General features: G+C 39.6%; 1 protein-coding gene across 3 annotated transcripts in view; it reads right to left on the bottom strand.

Moving 5' to 3' along the window:
* Positions 1–17,457, bottom strand: part of Cped1 (cadherin-like and PC-esterase domain containing 1) — a 257,384-nt gene that overhangs the window by 8,224 nt on the left and 231,703 nt on the right. For 2 of the 3 annotated variants that reach the window (XM_005402311.2, XM_005402312.2), the window contains 4 exons: positions 11,881–12,101; positions 11,521–11,622; positions 11,033–11,120; positions 6,398–6,544 (listed from right to left, as the gene is read on the bottom strand). In XM_005402311.2, the coding sequence (XP_005402368.1) occupies positions 6,398–6,544; positions 11,033–11,120; positions 11,521–11,622; positions 11,881–12,101 (558 nt within the window). Of the gene's footprint in view, positions 1–6,397; positions 6,545–11,032; positions 11,121–11,520; positions 11,623–11,880; positions 12,102–17,457 lie in introns of those variants that run through there. The other variant, XR_001230879.1, reaches the window with a different exon arrangement.

Here is a 17,457-nt window from a genome sequence, read left to right as displayed (position 1 = left end):
TTTTTCTTTTCTGTCTGTGTTTCTGTGTCGGCAGCTCAATTTTAAGAGATACTGTATGTGTTGATGTCGATTCTTCACTGACTGGATTATAAAGGACTTGATATTTACTTACTTTGCAATGGTTTCCAGCTGTGAACAAATCAATGAACAGATAGGCAAGGGTGCCTCCACGTGTTTCTCCTCCCTAGGCACTTTAAATTGTAGCTCCCTTTGCTAAAGTCACATTTCATATAATGAATCCAGACTTCTTGTCTGAGTTATGTCTTCAGAGTCTTTCTCTTGGAGATTCAAGTGGAAGAGAAGACAGAATGTCTGTAGTAAATCTGCCATATTTCGCCTATATTTTGTGCATGATTTTAGACCTTCTTCTCCATGCCAGGGCTTTCCCAAAGTGTATGCATTCCCATGTATTAAGAATTGTTCTTTAAAAAAAAAAGAAAAAATGGAGCATACAGAAGAAAAAATGTGAAAAAACAAGGACTTTATGTGGGAGAACCATTTCTTCCACCTTTGGTGTCTATGCCCTTGATTATTAATCATGATAAATCAACTAGAATGGATTAAGAAACACCTACCTCACACTAAAGTATATCTGTCCATGATTAACATGCAGGCTAGCAAGCTGAGGGGAAGACCCAACCTGAATGGGGGGCCACCAGTCAATAGGCTTATAGCCCAGACAAAATAAGAAATATTTTGGAAATATTTCTGTGTTTGAAGAGGTCCCAGCTTTGCCAATGTTTTCAGATATTGGTCTCCAGCGTCTTCAACCTTCCGAGCAGACTCACACTAATGACCTCCAGTGATCATTAAGGCCCTGAACCTTGGATTGGAACTGCATCATTAATTCCTCTTGCATGTGGCTTGCACTTTCTTTGGCTGAGCAGCAACTAGTTTCTCTTACTCTCCAGGGTGCAAATGGCAATCGTGAACTCTCCCGCCTCTGATTCTGTACACTACCTAATAATGCCCCCTTGCATAATTATACATATATTTTCTATTTATTCTATTCCTCTAGAGAATGCTAACTAATACCGTACCAAGAACATGCTTGTTGCTATGACTGTACCTGTGGTTCAAAACGTTTAAACTTGTTTGAGGTAGGAATCAAAAAGGCTTGGAGATGTAGGCTAGAGAAACCTTAGAATGCCGTAAGCAGAGCTTGATGAGCAAATCTGGCTAAGCTCAGAAGACTAGAATACTGATGGGAATGTGGACAATAAAAGCCAGGTGTGTGCGGAAAGAAAAAGATCCTGAATTAATTGATGTTATCATCATTTAATATAAGGTGCTCTGTTTAAAATAGGATTTTGAGCCCAATCATCTCTATTACAAAAGGCTGGGGTCTCTCATGGTCGATGAACTCATTCTCTCCAGGCACTGATCTCCAATCAGTTAACAGAACATTTTAGGATTCACTTTAAGATGATGGAATGAATAGTGATCATTTTATATAGAAAGAACTGCCTGGAACCTTTCTGCTTAAAAGGGGGTATAGGAAAGGTAAGCAGTGAGTGATGAGCCAGCAAAAGATTTTAAAGGACAGCTCCATATTTGATGTCTTCTCCCCCAGTCACCCTTTGGGGAGATGCACTCAGTCTTCAGACAGTAGGTTCTTGGTGTGATCACAACGGCCTCTTTGTATCTCCAACATGCCACCTCACACAGTATTTCATTATATGGGTTTTTATGCTTACCCGGTGTAGCAATGTCTCCAGGGCAAAAGATGTGTTTTATTTATTTTTGCATCCCTAATGTTTAGCTCAAGAGCTGGACTCACCAAACAAATGCTGGATGATTAAGTGAGACAATAAACAAGGTTCAGGCAGTTGAAGCAGAGAATGGGGAAAGACTTGGAAGAATACTTAGCATGTAAACACGATTTGGTGACTGGTTCACAGGGGTTGTTAAGAGGCTAAAGGAGGATAAGCACAAGTTGATGATGGCTACAGTTTGGAAATGTCACTGCAGTGGAGTATATTAGAGCATACCAGAGGGGAGCAAACTGTTAAGAAATATTAGTTCTCCCTTTGGGACACATTGCCTTTGAAATGCTATAAGGCAGTGGTGGTAAACTTGGGGCACATGTGCCACAGGGGGCTGTTTGTATCACTGTAAGCTCTCAAAGGCTCACCATCACTGCTCTAAGGTAGTCTCCTAGCTCATTCTGTGACAGCAGTAAGATGTTTACGTAGAGGAGATACTCAAAAATATCTGTTGAATAAATTGTCATTACTAATTTGTTAGAAAATAGCTATGCCAATAATTAAATCCTGGGGTTTTCTAAATCAGTTAACTATATTTGGTCCATTTGTTCTTTTCTCTCCAAATGTCACTATTTCAGTTTTTTTAGGCAGATAAATTTAAAGATTTTTTTCTTTACTGTGTTTAGATAGTACACTTTTAATATTTAAGGAAAAAGAGAAAAGCATTATTTCATGCTACATAATCATTTATTTATTTAAGATCAAATAATAAAAAAAATAGTTTAAGATTAAATAATAATGGAAAATAATCTCTAACAAAGAACTGAAATTCCCTTCTCTTTTCTTTCATAGTATCAGCATCAAAAGAAACCTGTTGGTTTTATTGCCAGGTCATGATGCCAGGTGGTTTTTGTTGACTGAATCAAAACCTGCAGTTATATTTGTCAGAAAATAAAGATATACAAAGTCTATACAGCTGATTAGACTAATAATCATGCAGCTGTTGTTTGTGGATTTGCCTCTTCTGCAACTAGACTTGGGCTGATGGAACTACCAAATGTTTTCCAGGCTTTAGCTTTGTCACAGTAGATGTCTGCCACATAATGAAAGGCATCATCCAAGACTTCTCTTGGGCAGCTACCTGGATTCTGTTTGTTGCCCTGTGTAAACACATTGGGAAAACAAAATTCCATTTCCATCGATGAAGAGAAACACCTGCTTTTCTAATCAGTGGCAGCATTCTAGTCAACATCGATGCACACCGGTTGGGAAACTGTGGATTCACGGTGGCAACATACTGTCTTTTGGTAGCTTGACCATTAAAAGAGATGCTCCCCGACCTTTAATCTCACCTATGGCATTAAGAGCGCACCGCATCAGGCTCATTATGTCTATTGCAGAATGATGAACACAAAGCAAGTAAGAAGCATCAAAGTGTTTATTGTAATGATCATGTCACTTCTTCTCAGGCATCCTTGACTTTATTAGGGGAACAATTTCATTGAATACCAGAAGATACACCCCACGAGCCGAGGTTCCCATGACTCTTAATATGACTGCTTCTCATTCTTGCTATTATTCTCTGATAAACCCTTTTTTGGGCCAAACTCACAAGCATAGGGCAAAAACAATTTTTCATCAGAGCGTATGCCCTCTAATATATTTTACACAACTTTAGTAACCACCTTTTCCCTGGCTTGTTTCATTGTCATCAAGTCATTGTTTATATGGAGTTTTAGCTTTTTTATTATAGTAAGCTAACAGTGTTTCAGATGTGGTCACGTTTTAAAAAGATCTTTAAAACATTGGTGTCACCAGTAGAGACTTACTGGGGTATCATTGGTATAAATTGTCCAAAAGTTAAACAACAGTTGTGCCAAAGCAGTGAATTTAGAGACTTTATGATAAAGTGAGTCAATTGAAAAAGACTATGTTTTCAACTCCATATTGTAACTGGAAAGGCAAATGTCTCCAGAATTGTATTTTTTAGTTTAATCATAAAAATTTCAAGCTGGATGACCCTACATAGGAATAACTGAGATAATGTTGGGGAGACTTATGTAGCTTGCCATCAAGACAGCATACATTAGAAATATAATTAAGAAGCAATTTGTACATGATAAGTATATAAAAATTATAAAATCAAATATTTTTTCCTGACATGCCCAGATCATTATTTTGCAAATTAAGGAAATATTTACTGGAAATATTTATAAACTAATATTTTAGTTCTGATGTTTCAAAGAGTCTTTTTGTGGCTTTCACATTCCAGGACATTTAGTATAAACCAGTTGACATTATGGCAGGAGATGTGTGTAATACAATCATGTGGGAAGGATATTTTCTGTTTTTAATTGGAGCCATACTGGAAATCATTGGAGGACATTTCCTTTTCAGACTTTCAGAACACAAAAGCTGAAAAAGAAAAGCAGACGCCCTCCCCCCACACCAAAATACTAATTGAAGACACATTGTATAAACATAAATAAATAAATAAATAAATAAATAAATAAACCTTTTCTAAAAGAGGCGCAATGCCCCAGCCCCTGTGTTGTCTTTCAAACTTCTCCGTTTCTGTGCGTTTGGCAACCAGCAGCTTGTTTTGTGACCAGCTGTGACCCTGGGCTCCCTCAGCTGCAAGTTCATTGCTTCTTTCTCTTCTAAGCTACTACTCTTTTGTTTCTGACTTTTGACTTTTTTACAAGTAGGATGAGTACTTTACAGGTGGTATATTTATGTGTGGAAGCAATTAGTAGACATAGTACCTTACAGTTTAAAATACCGTTCTGCAATAGCATGGCCAAGCTGCAAGCTGCTCAATCCAAGCTTAAAATGTCATGTTCTCTACTGTGGCTGCTGGCTCTCATTTCTCTAAGATGCAGTTCCACTGGTCAAATAAAAGAATAATGTAAAACCATCAGTAAATTATACAGAGTTAGTGCGCTGTTAATAGCTTTGGGGATATTTATAAGAATCTGGGGAACAAGATGGGATTTTACACCGAGTTAAAGACTGAAAAAAGATTCAGAAAGGAACTTTAGTTGTCATCTCACTAGTCGGCCAACCAGTGAAAGGATTCTGGCTCACAAAGGGAGGCAAACAAAACAGAATGGGTGCATCAGCATCTGATAGCAAGGTGAAAAGGAGTGACTGGAATCTCCTGAGACCAGATCCAGAGTTTCCAAGAAACCTCATATTCCAAACACAGGAACCTATGCAAGACTTTCAAAAGAGTGGACAAAATCCAGCTTGGCAAACCCTTGTCTCATCAAAGGAGTTGTGAGATTAAAAAGAAGGAAATGAATTTCTACAAGAGTTTCCCAAATGTGCCCTGATTTTTCTTCTCTTTGGGGAAGTGTTTCATCCTTGCTTTAAATCAAGGGAGGAGGCACTCAAGAGATCCACTGGGAGAGCTGGACATGTGTCCATCTTGCAGTGAGTGTTCGAACTGGCACGAGGCACTGTGGCTCTTGATCATCTAAGGTGATAGTGAGGATGAGCGAGCAGGAGCAGATCAATGGCTGCACTGAAAATTAATTTTATTTCCAACAAGAGCAGATCAGGGATGCAAGAGTATGTCTGTAGACCAAACAAGGACAACTAAGTACAGCAAGCCTGATGCCATGTGAATATTCTCCAAGAAGATGCCTGGAGGAGTGATGTGACTTTCAACAGAGTGCTGATCGACAGTGGGTTACAAGGGGCCAAAGAAAGAATCTATCTGCAAGAGAGTTATTGCCTCTGTCAAGAAGGCTGCAATCAGAAGGTGCTAGTGGGGAGTCCTTTCAAGTTCACAAAAACACTCCTCAAAAAGGAGGAAGTGGCACGCTATACCCAGAAAGCATATTGGTGGTTTATGTCCTTATCACCATGTAAGACTTTTCTCATCTTCACTGTCCCTTTCCACTCTAGTTTGATCCCAAAAGAGGTAGAAAAGAGAACAGCAAAGCAAAATGGAGAAATAACAAAGAAATCCCCTGCGTTCTTTCCCCTACTTTTGAGACCCGCAGCTCTGAGTTGGGGAGGGGAATGAGGTGTGGTTATGAAACAAGCTGGGACGAATGTAGTGCTGAAGTGATAAGCCTACCTGCAAAAGTGGTTGGAAAGTGGTTAGGATTTTTTAAAGCTATGGGACCTATGCAAAATTATATTCAAATGATAGGGTGGAATAATACACACAGGAGTTGAAAATACAGGAAGGAAAAAAATAAAATTGTTTTTTCCTGTCACGTTATGGGCTCAGCCTGTTTAATTACTGTTTACACATAAAATCATTATTAGCTTTGGGGAAGAAAACAATTACTCAAAATACGGGCCTTACTGTTACACACTGACTAAACCATTCATTAGTTTGCACATTAAATAGTTGACTTTCAAGCTAGAGAGTTGTGTCACTTTCTTTGGGTGAGATTTCTGATAGGAAAGGTTGAAGTCTGCTGGAGAAGGTGAACCCTTCCCAGGTTGTCTTCGTCCTGAAGACACCGAACAATAACCCTAGATTTTTAGTGTCTAAACCCACATTTTTTTCAGTGCCTCTTTTACACAGTCAAAGTTGTCATTACTACATACGTGAGCAGAGTGATGAACACATCATTTAATCTCCCGACATCATTTTTGTATGTACAAAATAAGACAGACAGTACAATTTTCAAAAATCAAAACCATAAACATCAGAGAGCCAGCACAAGTACCTCATGGAAATGACATCCACAGTTGCCCTGAAGAAACTCTTTGTATCGCCCCATTGTGATACTGAATGTGTCAACTACTTCATAGCCATATTGCTTTGCGGTATCCAGAATAATCACATTTTCTTTCCATAAGTTTTGAACTTCACTCTGTATTACGAAGCCAAGCAATAAGCATTTTAAGAGGAATATTTAATGATTCAGTAACTCAAGGAGAAGTCATATAAATGTTATGTTCTTTAAGAGACTGGCCATAATGTGAAGTGATACATTCTAACTTTTTGGAAATTTAAAACATCAATGTAACTATGAGTATGTATAAAATGGCAATACATAAACATCCTTAGAGACACACAGTTCTGAACTTCCCTATCCATATAAAAGAATTACATTTATTGTCTACAGTAAAGATCTGAAATTCTCAATTTGACAACCAACATCTGAGAATCACAAATGAGGCTCCGTCTGTTGGGATCCTCATTCATTTAGCCGCTTGAATCTTAACTGGAAAGTGCTTTGTTTCTTGCTAAAGGACAGAGATATAAGGATAAATAAATTGTGGTACCTGCTCTTGGGCGGCATTTTCTAATAAGAGGAACAGATGTATCAATAGCTAGTAAATCCTTTTGTTAGAAGAAAATAGGCCAGGTCTGAAGCGAGAGAAGGAATGGCTCCCTCCAAAGCAGGCAGAGCCAAAAGCAAGGCTTTGAGAGGGGCTCCTGAGCAGTCTGCAAGGAGGTTTTCCAGTCAGAAGAGCACAGAGTGCCTTGGGGAGCAGTAACGTTAAATGAAGGCTCCAGCCTTTGCTACTTTGGATAGCTTTCCTCCCTCCGCCCCGCCTTGTCCTGGGCATGGAGGGAGCGTGGCCAGATTCTAGCGTAGGTGCACTCTGTCAAAAGGAGGGTGTTGCAGGATGAGTCTGGAGGGTTCCCCCAAAGCCTTGGGCTCAGAGGAAGGGCTTTTGGAAGGTGATCGGATCTTGCAGGTGTTGTTCTCATCCGTAGATTAACTCACTAGTGAGTGCACAGCTAAATGTGCCATTGGGAGGCGGGGCTGGCTCAGAAAAGGCAGGTCATAGGGGCTGTGACCTGGAAGGGTTTTTCTCCCTCCCCGGCTCCTCCCTTCTGTCTCGCTTCCTGACTACTTTGTCATGGGCAGCTTTCCTCTGCGCAGCCAGCCTTTCGACCCTGCCTTCCTGCCTTGGGGCTGGCCCACTACAGACTGAAACTTTGACATCTGCCTTTAAGTTATGGGTGTTGAGTATTTTGTCACAGCGACAAAGAAGGTGACTACGACAGAGGGATCTAGCTTTAGGACTTTGTGACCTGGAAAAGAATTTCTCAGAAATTACCTGCAATCTGAGACTCTTCCCACACAATGCATCCTTCCTCTTATTTTGTATGAAACACACCTCGGTCAGATGCAATTCCTAACACATGCTAGGTTGGCAAGAGAGATCTGGTACAGGGCTGAGTGATATGCCCTGGATGCTGTGGCTGAAATGCTTCCTGCCTCTTCCCACTGCAGACCCTTCCCAGTCTTTCCCCCCACTGCAGTCTTTCCCCCCACTGCAGTCTCTCCCTGGGCCAGTCTTGTCTTGATGTTGATTTGGGGGAACCCAAGCTAACACACGGAAGAAACTGTACTCCTCTTTCTCTTATAAAGGGCAAGTTGGATGTTTCATTTTTCAGATAAAAAAGCAAATAACTTGCATTGGTTAATCCAGCTGTAAGTTCAGAAGCAGCAGTACAAATCCATACCATTTTCTGTCTTCTCCACTGTGCTGGTATGCTTGTTCTTTCGTGACGCTCAGAAAAGAGTGTTTCCCTCAAAATAAGGGTAGTGAATAGAAAAGGCTCAAAAGAAACAATCTGGAGGGAAAAGACAAGTGAACTTGCTCAGGGCCTCCAAAATCATATGAAAAGTGGAATTTATATGTTCAGTACTGTGTGTAGGCTTCTTTTCAATTTACAGGTAGTTTCTCAATTTGAGTGACCCTAGTTATGGGATGCATGTAGAGCTATAAGCGGTTGCTAGAGAAAAAACAGCACTGTGGGAAACAGGAATGTGGAAGCAAGAGGCAGACAGAACAGAGTTTCTGGGATCAGCCTGTGTGAGGGAGCAAAGTGTAATCTGTGCACGAGGAGGAGCCCATTTGTACTGCAGTAGCTGCAGAGGTGCTCCCTTATCCACCTGGAGTTGTAGAACTGGGTGATCCTTGCTGAGGGGTCAGCCAGTGAGGGAAAGTGCTGAATCTTAGCACAAAGGCATTTACAAGTTGGGTCTCTGTAACAGAAGAAAGTTTCTGCCAGGATTCCAGTGTGAGTCCTCCATAGAACAGGGGAATGGCTTTCTCAGACAAAGAAGGATAAAGGCATACAAACAAGTCACTCATTCATTGGTGCACCAGGCTGCTTCAAAGGGTCTAACATGCGTTAAGAATTGTTTGACATTTGTGACTCCAAGGTGAGCCACGCAAGCTCCCACTCATCCCCACATCCTTGCAGTCACAGATCACAGGACACACAGACAACCAAGGATCATATGTGTTGGGTGACAGGAGGACACAGGCTCTATTAGAGGAGCTCATGGAAGGAGAAACCAAAATCTAGTATTTCCAGAAAGTCCTCCCAGAGCAAAGGGCACTTATGTTAAAATGTGAAGGGTATCTGGAAGTTATACAGGTGAGAGGTTAGGACAAATGGTTCCAAGCTGAGGCAACAGGGATTTCAAAGGCCTTGAGGTGAACTTGGTACGCGTGAGAGTGAAACTGCTCAGCTTGACTGAACTCAGTCTTGTGTGTGCACACATGCGTGCAAGCTTTTATGGCAAGGAATATAAGTGTGCAGAAGAGGGGAGAGTGGCCTTGTGAGTGCAGGTCAAGGAATTAAGTTCTGTGCTCACTTGCTTTATCACTTTCCCTTTCTACCCATGTGTTCTTCCTCCTCTTCTCTCCTTTTGTCTTTACTTCATTTGTAAAGAACAGCAAGGACCCACAAAGCTCTGGCAGTGGGCATGACCTCCATCACAGGTCTGGCACATAGCAAGAGCATGAGAGATGAGCACATTGTGAGTATTTTACATATAAGCAGGGCAAAAAGGTGCTGCGAGAAGCTGCGATCAAAAGAAGCATAGTAATGCTGTCAGAGTCCTCAAGTAGGAATTAAAATCTGGATGGGTACCCTCCAAATCATATAGAAACTGTCCAACTTACAATCTGTAGCAAAAATTATCAAAGGTGCCTCCTCCTGATCCCTGGTAATCTTAAACTCTGGCTACTCCAGGTGTTAAAGGATTTACTCATTTTAAATTACCTTAACCCCAGCTCTCACAGGAATGCTGAACACGGAGGTTTTACTTAGGCCACTTTCTACCAATGCTCCTGTTTTTACATCATGAAAGATTTGGCATTCGGGCAGATAGAGTTGTGAGAAAGAAGAAGGGGAGCCTGTGCTCTGTGCTGGGAAAGAGCACTCAACACAGGCACAAAATAAACCGCAAGGTTCTTCCGTATGAATGGACATTTCCTGCCTGCCCAATCCCCAGTGCTCCCCTGAACCAGACTCCAAAGCCGCGCACAGCCCCTGCAGCGTCCGTGGACGCTGCTCATCAGAGTAGGAGCAGCTGGTTCTCTGACTTCCAGACGTCGGTTTTCTTTTTTGTTCTGAGGCCTCTACGAGTGCTGAGATATTTACTATCTTCTTTAAAACCGATCAGAACTCAAGGTTTTCACTTATGATTGTTCAATAGAGGACAAAACAGGACAAAATTTCAAAGATAAGTTTTTTTTTAAAGTATTTATCTTCCAAAAGGTTACCCTTTGCCCAAAGACTCATTGGTACTAACAGTTTCATTTGTGGTTTCAGTAGGAACCTGCAGAAAGGAAAGCCTTTCAATCCAGCCTTGAAATGTGCAGGAATCACTGGTGGAGTACAGGACACTGACTCCCTCTCATATATGCCTCCCTTCTTTATTTTGCGTAGTTGACACCTGCATTCTTGTTTTGTATTATTTACAAGCCATTGGCAGGTGATGGTCTGTTTGTCTCCAGGAATAATTATAACTGAGTTGAAATCATAACTGATAGATTTTTCCAGTGCAGAGAGAAGTAAAGCAGAATAAAATGCCTTTATCATGGGTGCAGAGAAGACCACAGGAAGGAGAGAGAGAAGTGGAACTTCTGAGGGCCTGTTGTGGGGTCCAGGGTTAAATAGGCCCAAGCTGGGGGTGGAGCTTAGGAGGCAGACCACCTGACATGGCAGACCAGGATTGGGCAGGAGCATGGGAAAAGGAAACTGGCTATTACAAAAAGGGATGTAGGAAGTCATAATTTGACTCAGAGGAAGAGGGGTGGGTTTAGCACATGACCTCTAGTGGCCAGTGCCATATTGGCTTGGCGCCATACTGGCTCAGCACCATACCACATGACCTCTGGGGCCATATTGGCTGGACGCCATGGCAACTCAGCAGGAATTACAGTGAGGCAAGAAACCCATCAATAACCTCTAAGTATATGGTATGTTTTGGTTTTTATGAAAGTCGGTGAATATTATATAGTGTCTTTTGGGTCATTTCCCAGCAGGAATCTATATAGGAACAATGAGGTTCTCATAGCCCTGAAGCAATAAGCTTACTTACCTGTGTTAAGAAATGTACTCCATCCACTGGCAAGTGAAATCCAATTCCCAAAGTTTTGATGATCACTAGGATATTAAGTAAGTTTTCCCTGAATGAAATAATTAAAATTCTAAAGTCACCAACTTCACTTGCATTACACATGTTTAATTACATAAACAAACTCAGTAGAATTCTTTCAGAATGTGATAAATAGCATAGAGAACTAAATTCTCTTTTTATAGATTTGATGTACATAAGCGTTATTTTTGTGGATAGAGTTTTGTATCAGTGGTCATATTTTGATCTACATTAAATTTAAAATTAGATACTGAGAGCCTGTAGTGACTGAATGTAAAAGTAAATTTTGAAATATTTTAAACTAGGCATTAAGTTCTTAATTTTAAATTACAAAGTTTTCATTAAACAAAATCTGGATCAAACTCAGACATATCAACACTATATTTACAAAATTTAGAATATTCATGACAATCATTGTTAAATAAATTTACCTCTTCAAAACCTTGTGAATAATTTGCAGGTGATTAGAATTAAGCCACTGAACACCACCAACAACCAATACTGTCTGGCCAGTATTCTCTAATGGACGTGATCTGAAATCCAGAAAGAAAAACAACACATGTTGCTTTAAAACAGATGGTAAACATTTTAACTGCATGGCTTCACATTTCACTGAACCATGTCTGGCTTCCTGATCACAGGACCTCCTTGTCATTTGTAACTCATTTTCAACCACATTATAGGGTATCTAAGCTTTTCAGTGCATTTGATATATACAGTGAGCAATTATAACTGCTAGTAAAACATCAGTACATTGTGGCATTGTGCTATTCATAATAGCTCCATTGTACCTTTGCAAGAGATGCTCAAGTGCATTCTCAAATGTTGGTCTCAATGCAGAGCTTAGCCAGAACTGAGGATAGTAGGAGTAACTGATCAGAGTCTTTCCGGCATTGACGTTAGGATACAGTTTAGTACCATGCAACTTCTGCCATTCCTGCAGCGTTTTGTTCACTCTTTCAATCAGGTAATACATGATCCCTCTGTTGGTTGAATCGCCAATGAAAATAATCTATAAATTACAGAAAAACATTTTGTTTCCAAATCTTGTGTTTACATGGTATATGAATTATCTAAAATACCCAATTTTTTGAATACTATGTTATTATATGTTAATTGAAAAGATAGCCCATGAAGCTTAGAAATAGCACTCATTGTATTCTCCCCCAAATTTGATTGTTTTCCTTTCTTCTACACTGCAAGTAACGACATCATCTACTAACCCACTAATGCATAGAGCTTTTCTTTTCTTTTCTTTTCTTTTGGTTTTTTTTTTTTTTTTTTTTTGGTTTTTCTCCGGTATCAGGAACCGAACTCACGATCTTGCGCTTGCCAGGCAGGCGCTTTTGCTGCTGAGCTAAATCCCCAGCCCCTGCATAGAGCTTTTCTTTTCATGTCATTTTCAATTTCTTGGTCTTCCTTATGTTCATTACTTTCTCATCTAATCAGCTGGTAGGTCTTATTGATTTAAAAAGTCATGATAGAGTTTATGAAAGATGTGGTAACTGCGAATCCACAGAGATATATCCTGGAGGAAATATTTCTTGAAGAAAGGAACAGAGGTTCAGAATCTGGTTTTCTGAACAACATTTCGTGTCCCAGGTTGCACATCTGAGTGCCATTTGCCCTCCAATAGAGTCTCCCACACCCATACCTGCCTCCCACCCCACCCGGAGCCTGCTTCGGCTCTCACTGCTGTAGCCTTGCCCTGCTCTGTCGCTCTTCTAATGACTCTACCTTCCTTCATGGTGACTGTCTTCTCATTCACCCAGCATGCAGGATTGCTGGGATAAATTTTCCAGCGTCTAGCTCTAATCATCTTATTTGCATGCTCAATTTTTTATTTGCTCCCCATTTTTTATTGCATCAAGTCTGAATTCTATAGGCTCAGGTAACATTTACCAAACTTTTACTGTATATCAGGCTTTCTGATATACAGATTTCCACAGATGAAGAATGAGCCTCAAGAAGATTGAAGTCATAAATCTAAGAAACAGTGAACACAAAACTCAAACCCAGGTTCTCTGACTTCAAGTGCAGGGTCAGTGCCCATCCTTTCAACACAGCTCCTCAAGCAAGCATGACAGACTCCTGCGATTTCACTGACCATGATTTGCCCTCAAGAAAGAACATCTGGTTTTCCTTGTTTTAATCCATCTGCCTTGAAAATTTCTCCCTCTGCAAATTCCACCTGTCAACCCCCAGACCCAACACAAATGGCATTTCTACCAACAAGTCTGCTGCAGCGACCTGCCCCAGAGTTACCTTTGTCCTCTGTGATTCCACACTATATTTTTATTTCCATAATAGATTTTATCAAAGCCTACATGAAATTATGGCCAATTGGGTTTGTGTCTTTTTTCTCATAACTTATCAAGAAGCATTTGAGATGAGTCAATTTCTGATTTTAATTTTCCTCACAGTACCATTAATGCACTTTATTTAATGAATTGACAGTAAAAGGGATTTTGGCTATAGACAATCCCTTCGAACACCTCTTGATTAGATTTAATTTATTCCTCAGTCTTTTTCTTCTTTCTTTTGAGATCTCTTTTCCCTTTGCCATGCACATATTTTCTGCTGATTTTAGCAGTAGACATGTCCATGATTTTCCAGTCACTTGTGCATTTGTACATCCACAGTGAATTTAGTGAGGTTTTGCAAAGTCTTACTCTGTTCAGTAAGTGCACTGAGTGACCAAGTTAATAAATCCAGAAAGCTTCTCTACTTTGCCTTCAGACCAAATATCACTTCCATAAATATGGCCAATCTATAATGACTAACATGCAAGGCCCCGTGATCCTCTCAGTCATGTTCCATTTGGGGTAATAAATTTCATTGGAGTAAAATAATTTTTGAAATAAATAGATTTTTTTTTCTCACTGGATTTGCCCTTTACCTTTTTCTGGCCTAGATTTCTGATTTTTAAAGAAAGATTTTGAATCAGGAAGGCTCTTAATTTTAGATGCTAGTAAATGTTCAACTCCATTTGTATCAGTTTTTTAGGGCTACCATAACGGAGTACTGTAGTAGATTGAGTGAGTTCAACAACAGAAATTTATTTCCTCACATTGCAGGAAGCTAGAAATCCAAGATTGAGGGATGGGCAGGATTGATTCCTTTCTAGGGTCTCTTTGGCTTTTAGATATCTGTCTTCTATGTCTTCACATGGTGCTTCCTCAGTGTGGGTCCGGGTCTAATCCTATCTTTTATTAAGACCCTGGTCATACTGAGTTAGGGAGACCCTATTTTACCTTTTCTCTCTCTTCAAAGGCTACTTGTCTAAACACTGGCACTTTCTGAGGTACTTTCTGAAGTACTACAGGTTAGAACCTTAACATGTTTGATGGAGAGGATACAATTCAGCTCATGGTGAAGGACTTTTGGGATCTAGCTTTTAAAGTAAATTTACCGCTATGGGTTTTTCTTGTAGTTTCTTCTCAGTATCAAATTGCAATCCCTCCCAGCTGCCAGTGGGGTTACCAGATACCTTTAGAGATACAGAGGTTTAGAAAAATCAAAGTAGTTGCGTGTTACTGAAAGAAAAAAACACTTCTAGATTTTCAGTCCTTTATCAGTGTGGCTGTATATAAAGATGTAGCATATTAAGGGACACTAGAAACAAGGAATGTTCAAGGAATGGCTCTTTAGTGACCAGATAACTGTAGGCTATGTGTCCTCTTCAAGGTTTCATTTCTGTATGAGTAAAATGGAGGAAACAAGAGCCCCATCTCAGAGTACTTAAATTCTGAGATAATACAAGCATTTAAATATTTATCCTGGTATACAACTTGTGATACAGCAGCAAGGCCCAGGACAGGCAAGCAACAGTTTGCCTTGCACTGCCTGGTGAAGCACTTTCAATTCATTAGCTCATTTAGAGAAAATGTCACAGAAGACAGGAAATGCCTAAGTCACAGCGGTCTCCTTCCTACCCTACCAACCCTGCAGCCCTGACTCCACCAGGACTTTCAGAGCTGCTGCAGAAGCCAGAGTTCTGGATGGAGAACTTTACGAAACTTCACCATAAGCAAACAAGCACTCTCAAAACAGGTACCTGGAGCCTCCAGAGAGAATTTGGAACTAGCAAGAACTACAGGAGCTACAGAAGGAAGTATTACCACAATCATCTACAAAACATGTTCTTCTAAACTGCAAACATTCTACATAGCATTTTCCAGAGGGTCATCTTATCCTACTACTTTTCATTCACGAAAGGTAGAAATGACAAAGCATAACTAAAATGAAAATGCGGTTGTAGTTTTAATATTGACTGCTGTGCCAGTGAGGCAGCTTTTATAAGAAGTTAATTGGTAACCCTACCCAAATGATTTCTAACTTAAAATTTCAGCTCTTTTAAGGGCATAACACAGTTAAAAAACAATACTATAAATCAATGGTCCTTTTCAGTCACATGATTCATATCTAGTCTTTATGTCTTTTATAGCACTCTGATTTGCTAAATTTAAAAAGGAAATGTGCAGATTATTTGTTTTAAAAGGCTTAACTTATCTTAAATATTTATGACTATCCATACAACTATAAATACCTCTTTTCTCTCCCATGAGAATTATTTCCTGCTACTAGTGTGCACAGGAATTGGTTGCTATAAGCAATCAAAAGAAAAAAATGAGAACATTAAATACAAATAGTCAGCAACAGAGAGTAGACTCTGTGGTAATGGGACAGGGTGAGGGAGAAGAGGGAAAAAAAAGAGTGGGGAGAGAGAAGAGGAAGTAAACATGACCGAGATGAAATGTGTACTCGTACCAGTTCCCCAGGACGAATACAATTATTATGTATCACAAACATACAGTAATAAAATGTAAAATAGAGAAATACAAGTAGCAAGTATTCATGAAAATAATCAACTCTGTGTAGTAAGACATTAAAATAGGAACTGGGCGTGGTGGCAAATGCGTGTAATCCTAGCACTCGGGAGGCTGAGGCAGGAGGATTGCCATAAGTTTGAGGCCAGCCTGGGCTACATAGTTAATTCAGAAGCATCCTATACTATACAGCAAGACCTTGTCTCAAAAAAAAACAAACAAAACCAAACAAAACCAAAACAAAAAACAACAAGAAAATCCCAAAACATTAAAATAACTATTTCCCCCTCTAACTAAAGCACAAATATTTTTCAAAACCCAGTCATATCACAAAGTCATGCAAACAAATGCTCTCATGTATTGCCAGGTGTTAGGACTTTTTGTGTTTTTGTAGACTACCGAACTTCAATGGCCAGACCACTTTTACCAGATACAAAAGTAAGATCTCATTGGATAGACAGATGAGTTAGAACTTTGCTGTTCTGTAAACTGGTGCTTTTAAGGAAATCCATTTCTAGGAATTATTTAAGGATATTTCTCAAAATATATTTTAAAGGTAAAATGAATTGGAAATAGCATAAAGGCTTAAGAACAAATGGCTGATTATACTCAGGAAAATACACTTGATTTCATCTTTTTTCATGATATTATGAAAATATTGTGATGAGAATGATTTAATGATAACTTTTGTAAAGACCTGATTATAATCAGAATATAAATGAAGGTTGGATTTTTGTAAATGTAAGTACAGTGGTGCCTTGGTTCATGAACTTAATTCTTTCCACAATTCCAGTCACAAACTTAATTGGACGAGAACTGAAACAAATTCAGTGGTTAGCTTCAACGTTGACTTTACAGGGAAATTTGATTCAGTTCTCATCCAATTTAGTTTGCAACCAGAATTGTGGAAAGAATTAAGTTTGTGAACCAAGGGACCACTATATGCTTATGAATAGAAAGGGTCCTAGGAAGATATTCACAATTTCTTTGAATGGTGGAGTCATGAAAATATGCCCTTTTTGTTCTTTTGTATTTTCTAGAATGAACATATATTAGTTATAGGAACAATAAATCCATTTTGCTTAAAAACATTTTGAAGTTTCATACAAAATGTACTATTAATGTATTAATCAAGTTAAATTCATTTCCACTATGGAGAACAGTGTTTTAGAGTTGAATGAAGCAATGGTCCAACAAACTACTCCTGGAGTAATGCTAATCCTATTTTGCATTGCTGTAGCAACTTTATTCCAAAGTCTCAATCATCCTTTTCTGTAAGCATCTCTTGCCGGTGGAGTAAGGATGCATCCACGGAGATGGACTCTGGAGAGGGACAACAGCATCTGTGCCCTGGATATGTCATGACAGGCTGCCTCTCAGCTCTTCAGCTGGAGGCAAAGATGTGATCACAGGAGTTTTGCATTTGTCTATTTGCAGTATGAGCCACCACAAAGTATTTTTACCACTCTTTTGCAACTTCCTGAATTATAGGACCTAGTACCCCATGTTATAGGCTCTTTTAAACCTTAGCGCTTACTT

Source organism: Chinchilla lanigera, unplaced genomic scaffold (genome assembly GCF_000276665.1).
Source record: "Chinchilla lanigera isolate Chin_1 unplaced genomic scaffold, ChiLan1.0 scaffold00078, whole genome shotgun sequence".
Taxonomy (NCBI): domain Eukaryota; kingdom Metazoa; phylum Chordata; class Mammalia; order Rodentia; family Chinchillidae; genus Chinchilla; species Chinchilla lanigera.
Note: the sequence above shows the minus strand (reverse complement) of the source record. Positions and strands in the feature narration are given on the sequence as shown.